The 7,283-nt window shown below is 27.0% G+C and overlaps 1 protein-coding gene across 1 annotated transcript in view; it reads left to right on the top strand.

Annotated features, from left to right (window-relative positions):
* Positions 1 to 414: 414 nt before the first annotated feature.
* Positions 415 to 7,283, top strand: part of LOC145832494 (lipase member J-like) — a 58,046-nt gene continuing 51,177 nt past the window's right edge. The window contains exons 1-5 of the mRNA XM_082939812.1: positions 415 to 726; positions 793 to 1,218; positions 1,353 to 1,464; positions 1,783 to 1,896; positions 2,308 to 2,534. Coding sequence (XP_082795938.1) covers positions 415 to 726; positions 793 to 1,218; positions 1,353 to 1,464; positions 1,783 to 1,896; positions 2,308 to 2,534 — 1,191 coding nt within the window. The remainder of the gene's footprint in view (positions 727 to 792; positions 1,219 to 1,352; positions 1,465 to 1,782; positions 1,897 to 2,307; positions 2,535 to 7,283) is intronic.

Below are 7,283 nucleotides of genomic sequence, written 5' to 3'. Positions count from 1 at the left end.
AGAAATGATTTTAAAGCTGAAACTATTTATTAATTAAACGTGAGGTAGTATTAAGATATTTGAAATTGTTTTTATTAGTAACAAGTTAAATAACGACTTAGTTTTTTTACTTAAACTATACTTTACTGTAGTAATTTTAAACAAACTTATAAGCTTTAAACTTTGTTAAATTTACGAAAAACTAAGAAATTAAGTTAGCAACTGTTTTTAGTTTTATAAATTATAAATCCATAACAATTTTAAGAAAATAGAATACCAAAGTATAACAACCTTTCTGTACTATTTAATAAATTAAAGGTTTGTGTAAATTTATGATCAACCATTATAAAAAACCTAATTTGATAATAAAAATATTAATAATAAAAATCTTGAAAGGTACACCAGTCGTTACTTAAGTACTTCATGAAATCAAACATGAAAATTCCTTTTATTCTCCTTTTAGTTTGTCAGTTTGCTTTCTCCTTCAACCTTGACTGCACACTTGATGACCCAATAGAAGAAGCCGACATGACCGCCTGCCAGCTCGCCTCATCCAAGGGAATCCCCTTTGAAGTGCACGATGACGTCACCACGGAAGACAATTACGTCATCACCATGCACAGGTTGCCGCGCAACGACAGCAAGCGCCGGTACCCTGTGCTGCTGATGCATGGGTTACTGCAGAGCTCTGACGTTTGGCTGCTCAACGAACGTAAAGAATCGCTGGCATGGATACTGTGGGACAAGGTATATGTACAAACTAAATGACAAAAAAAATGTTAATCTTTAAAACTTAATTTATACATTAAACAGGGTTATGATGTGTGGATGGGTAACGTGCGTGGCAATTATTACAGTCGTAATCACACTCAGTATGCAAAAACAGCATGTAAACGGAAAATGAATTTGTTTTCATGGTCAGTTTGGGAATACAAGTGTCGTGCGGAAATTACTGATCCGGAAAAGTTTTGGGCGTTCAGCTTCGACGAAATGGGAAAGTACGATTTGCCTGCGATGCTTGAACGCATAAAAAAGGTGACTGGACGCAAGAAGGTCAATTATGTGGGCCACTCCCAAGGCGGCGTGGTCCTTTTCTCAGCAGTGGCGCAATTGGGTCACAAGTTCAGCAGAAAAATTAACAAATTTTTTGCGCTTGCCCCTGCAGCTGCAGTCTCAAGAATGAACACAACTTATGGAGAATACTTAAATGAAACAAATAGAATATATTTATTGCTTAACGTTAGTATTGATTATTTTTTATAAATAGGATCAAAACTAAACAAAGCTAGTTAAAATGAACAGTAAAGGTTTTTTACAAGTCCTTGTATAAAAAAAAGAAAAAAAAAAACAAAATTAATTGAAATAACTTTCAGGCAACATATAAACACGAAGCATTACCCCGTGAAGGTTTTTTGTCTAGAATAAAAAACGTGTTTTGTTATTATCTTTCGTGGTTTTGTGAAAAAAAGGTTACCAAACTAGCAGGTAAAATAAAAACTGATTTACAGTCTTTTTTTAATAGTTAATATGACAGTTGACTTTTATATAATAAAAAGCTGCAACATCTTTATTTATTAGTTTATGCTTAGTTATGAAGCTTTTTTGGTTTTGTAAATAAAAAATAGTTTTTTTAATGTATTTTATCTATTTCGTACTTGCTAATACTATTTAAACTAATTAGTAGACGAGTTAAAGAGATTTTTATATAATTCGCTAGTAACACTAGTTTAGAACGGTCATCTTTCTATACATACACCACCATACATTTATTTATATTTATACATATATATAACTTTTATCCAGGAGATAGCAGATTTGGTCTAGACCCAAAAAGATTGTATATCTATTTCAAACGTGATCAAAGCGGAACCTCTATGCAAAATATCAGACACTGGGTGCAAATGAAAAATATTGAAAGTACTTTACAAATTTGATTTATTTTATGCTGTTGTCTTTATAACCGATATTTATCTTATTAACTACTTTAAAGCTTTGAAAAAATAATTTTTAGTCTAGCTAATAAACGCAATACTTAAAGAAATAACTTTAGATTTTAGTAAAAATTCAAACATTTAGATACCATACTCAAGTGTTTTACTGTCTGTACTCTATATAAACATTTAAAAATCGTTTTACACTATAGCTTAAATTTAGCCACATATATAAAGTCTTAATTAACTTACAATAATAAATTGTTCAAGTAAAACAAGATCAAGTTAAAGTTTTATAATAACTTTTATTGGTTACATTGTTTACTATTTGTAAAAGAAAAATATTATGTTACTAGAAACTTAAAAACGTTTTTAAAAATATCAACTTTTATATCAGAGGTCAGAAGAGAAGAAATGGGTATCAGATATTACGATTTCGGTAGCAACATAACGAATATGGAGCATTACAACCAGACTAAACCTCCCTTGTATGATCTTTCATCGTTCGATATTCCAAGTTACTTCTTTTGCGGCACCAGAGATGCGATGGTTTTCGGTCATGACTGCAAGAGACAAGTGAGGACAATTCTGAAGTTCAACGACGAAAAAACTAAATATTTCAAGGTTAGTTGTGTTATTTGATATATAACACTGAAAGAATGATGCTTTTGTTTTATCTTTACTTTTATTAATAATACTTTCGTAAACGGTGTTTAGTTTTTACATTTTATCGATGAAAAATCTAAAGGTACTTTAAAAAAATTAAAAACTAAGTCTTAAAGTTTTGTTAATATTTAATGTAGAAGACTGTTTTTTAAATGTATTGTTTAAAATGATTTATTTTATTAAGTGTATATATATATTATGTTTTTTTTTAATTTGGTTAGTATGAAAAAAAAATATGATTTTTATTTAAAGTGATAAAATATTAAAAATAGCCTTAACGCTTTTATATTTCATTTAAAATCTTTCTACGGTAGATCCTATCTTATAAATTTTACATAAGATTATTTTTTAAACAATTTTTTTACTAATTTATTACAATTAGGATGATTTATTTTCAGATAAACGGTTATAACCATGCTGATTTTATTTACGGAAAAAATGCTAATCACAAAGTTTATGAACGTATTATCAAGCAAATGAAGTAATCGAAAGAAGGAAACTTAACTTCTGAACGACATTAATTTTTTATTATTATTCTGTTTTTTATTTTATAATTGATTATTAAACATTTATCTGTAGTTTTGTGTTTAATATTCAATCGCTTTTTAAAAACCAAGTATTTAAGCAAATATTAGATTTTTTAACAATTTGTTTTTCTACTTAAAATAGTTAAATAAATTTTTCACTAGTTTAATTAATTCAATAATATTTTGTAATAACTATTTTAGGTTTAAAAGCACATTGTTTCTAAACTAATTTTAAACGTAGACCACTAGTCTAAAAATTCTAAAATTTTAGTGATTCAAAATCAAAGCTAAATGTATAAATCATACTATTCAACGAGGCTAATAGTTAAAAAATTGTTCAATGTTATAGTTTTTACATAGTACTTTAAAACTTAAAAAAAAAAAAGTTGAGTTGTATCTTATGATAAGGCATAATTTACTTTTTGTATTTTAATATGTCCAAAAATAAGTACTTAAGACAACATGCTTTTTTCAAATCGCTTATAATAACATTTATATAACACTTTGCAATAAATTTAACTGTTTAGTTATTGAACGTTTATGATAATTTATACAATATGATAATTTTAACTGATAAAGGGTTTTTTTAAGTTTAAGATAGTCTACTTTTAACTAAAAACAATTGACTATAAATAGTGACATACCAGACCTAGAATCTGGTTTCGGTTGTATACTGTTTTCAAAATAAGATCCGGATCCTAATTTATAAATAAGGTCAAGATACGATAAATTACTGAATTTACTTTATTCTTTTTACTACTTTTAGTATCTATACAAAAGTTAATATTATATTGCTAAGAAAGCTTTAGTGTATAATCGTGTTTTCAGCTCTTTAACATCTCATTAGTCGATGACAAACCATTTAAGATTATCATATCTTACAGTTTTACAGTTTTAGAACATGTGCTAGTATATACAAGAAAATCCTTCGCACTACATTCTTCTGTGTAATCTGAATGATTATTTTCTTATGGTTTTAACTTGTGTAAGCAGAAACGTAACCGAAAGCTTTCAAAGACACAAGAAAAATTCTTATTTCTCCACCACAACTCGAAAAACCTAAATTAGTTTTACTTGCAGTTTAAGAATGTAGAGACTGACGTTTATTTTTCGTTCACTTTTTAAAATATGTATTTAACCATACAAAAGGATTTATTAATTAACAAATTTAAAACATTTTACAATTTTTTTTTTACCAAACTAGTAATATTAAATACTTAATTTTTATTTGCCGTCTAAGCTTTTATTTTATTAACAATAATAACTTAAAGTCTTTAAATATCTTACTTTTAATGATATTTGTTTCAAACAGTAAACAATTACACAATATATAATTTCCACTTCGTCTAATTGTAAAATTAGCTAGTTATTTAGAAAAAAATAATTACAAACTATAAAGGCTACTTGATAGGTTGAAAATTATTTTTGTTTTTTTTAAACCTTTAATAAATATATATATATATATATGTTTTATGAATAGTGATCTTGTATATTCAGATTTTTTTCCTAAACTCTTCTGGGTCCTAATTTATCTCTTGATCGGATCTTTATTTCAAGACGACATACGCTTCACGCTACAATAGACAACTTGCGTCATCTTCCTCATTAAAACACACCAGACACCATTGATTGATGTCGGAATAGACTTGATTGAGAAGTTTGGAATGAATCGTAAAAATAGATGAAACTCAGTCGTTTACAAGTCAACATCTAAGAAGCTGTTAATCGTGATAACTTCTGCCTGATGAGGACTAAACAAGATCGAATAATGTCATATCAACTGTTTTTTGATTGTAATGCAGTCTTGTGCTTATTGAACAACAGCAAGAAAAATGGGAGCTTGCTGAAAATATCCAAAAAAACTGTTTGTTAACTGATTAAACAAAAACTAAATTCAATGTATAATTGAAACTAAGATGGAATTACACTAGAGGTAAGCAAACTTTTTAGTTTGCGGGCTTAACTTAGATAAAAAAAAAATCATATACTAATATTATTTAGAAAATTTATCTATTTTTTAAAATTGTACTAAAAAACTCTTTAACAGTAAACTTCAATACGGCCAGCCTTATTTTTGATGTTAAGCTGTAAACAAATCATGTGTGCTATTTTTAGGGCTTTACCCACAGACGAACATCTCAGTCTAAAAGTATGTTAAACTTATCTACTAGATCGCTTACTTGATAGATAGTTATAGCTTTTTACATATAAGTGACTAATCAATTCGCCTAAGAATTATGTGCTACCAATAGTTTATCTGTATATTTATCGTGTTTGATTTTTAATTGCGTAGTATGTATAATTTATATATAATTGTGTCAACATTATAATTAAGCTAGGTAGTTGAGGTATTACATTAGGTCTGGGTAGAAAACAAGTATTTAACTCGACTTTTTAGTACACAGTTGTGCTTAATGAGTAAAATACATCATGTATTTGATTAATTTTTTTATTCATATGGTTCAGACTATTGAAAAATAGTTAGATTAGCGAAAAACCTTTCTGATAAACCTGGCTCTCTGAATAGAGGAGTAAAGAAAACTACTCCCCATTATTTTACAGACTAAACTAGCAACTTTGCTACAATAAGCTACATAACATACCGTAAACAAATGAAGATAAAGAATTTTTTTTTCAACTGCTTAAATTAACTTAATCTAAGCTTCTTTAGTTAAAAAATAATACGAATTTATGTTTATATCAACACATTTTAACTACAGATAAAAAAATAAATAGCTTATTTTTTTAAACAATACAAAAATACAAAACGACAAAAATGTAGTTCAAGCTTGAAATATATTTTACAAAGTATTATATAAATCAACCAAGCACAGTCATCACGACAAATTGGACACTGAAATTTTGCTTTTGAGTCATTTTAAAGAATTGCAAACATTTGTTTTTTACAAATTCTCCAGCAAGTTGATTAAATGATAATTTTTTTCTTTAATACTAAAGAGAGAATTCTTTTTGTTAGTAAATTTATGCATGTTATTTTAAAGTTATAAAAAAAATTAATATCGTTAAAAAGTTTACATACATTTGAATTTAGTCATGCAAAACCTTCTTTAAATATCACATCTTAAATTTTTTAAACTTATATTTTAAAAGAATAGTTATGAATAGTTAAAATAATTCGACTATCACATCACGGTAGTTATCAACATTACAGCTATCACATCACAGTAGATTGCAACAATACAATTATCACGTCACAGTAAACTGTAATAATACAACTATCACATAACAGTAGATGGCAACACTACAGCTATCACATCACAGTAGATGTCAACAATACAACTATTCCATCACAATAGATAGCATAATACAACTATCACATCACAGTAGATGCCAACCATAAAACTATCCCATCACAGTAGATAGCAACAATTCAACTATCACATCACAGTAGATTCCAACACTCCAACTACCACATCACAGTACATGTCAACGATACAACTATCACATCACAGTAGATGTCAACGATACAACTATCCCATCACATTAGATAGCAACAAAACAACTATTACATCACAGTGAATCGCAGCACTAGTTGCATTAATTTAATTTCATCGGATATAAACATGAAATTTTTATTGAAACTAGCAATGAATTTTGTATAAGGCATTTATTACAAAGCATTAGTTTTGAATTTTTTTCTATTTAAAATTAAATACAAAAGCTTAGAAACTTTAAAAACAATAAAACAAATTTTAGTTCTATCCGTAAACTGTAATCTATGTAAAATGTTTTTTAAATCATCTCACATAACAAACAGTTCATTTAAAAGCATTGGTTTTTTTGTTAGTATTAAAAAATGTCGTTACTCTTAAAAATAAGTAAAATTTAGTAACTACTGAAATAATATTTTGTGCAGATTTTAGAAGTGTTATTTTTAAGTTTAGTTTTATTTATTTATATTTTATAATATATTACTTATAAAATAAGTTTATACGTAAAGTTTAACGAGATTTAATAGAAAATAAACTAAATTGTACTCAAGTGTTAAAGTCTTAGCGGGTAGCGTAATTTTGCATCAATGTACAACAACATAAAAACTCTATTTAAAGTAAAATTAAAATGGAAAAAAAACATTAAGTGAAAATGATATGTACTACATATCAAGTTAATAACATATTATAAAAAACAAGTTATAAAAAGCACAACTTTATTTGAATAG

The sequence above is a fragment of the Thalia democratica genome, chromosome 3 (genome assembly GCF_965202585.1).
Source record: "Thalia democratica chromosome 3, ktThaDemo2.hap1.1, whole genome shotgun sequence".
Classification (NCBI taxonomy): Eukaryota; Metazoa; Chordata; class Thaliacea; order Salpida; family Salpidae; genus Thalia; species Thalia democratica.
This window is presented reverse-complemented; position numbering and strand designations above follow the sequence as displayed.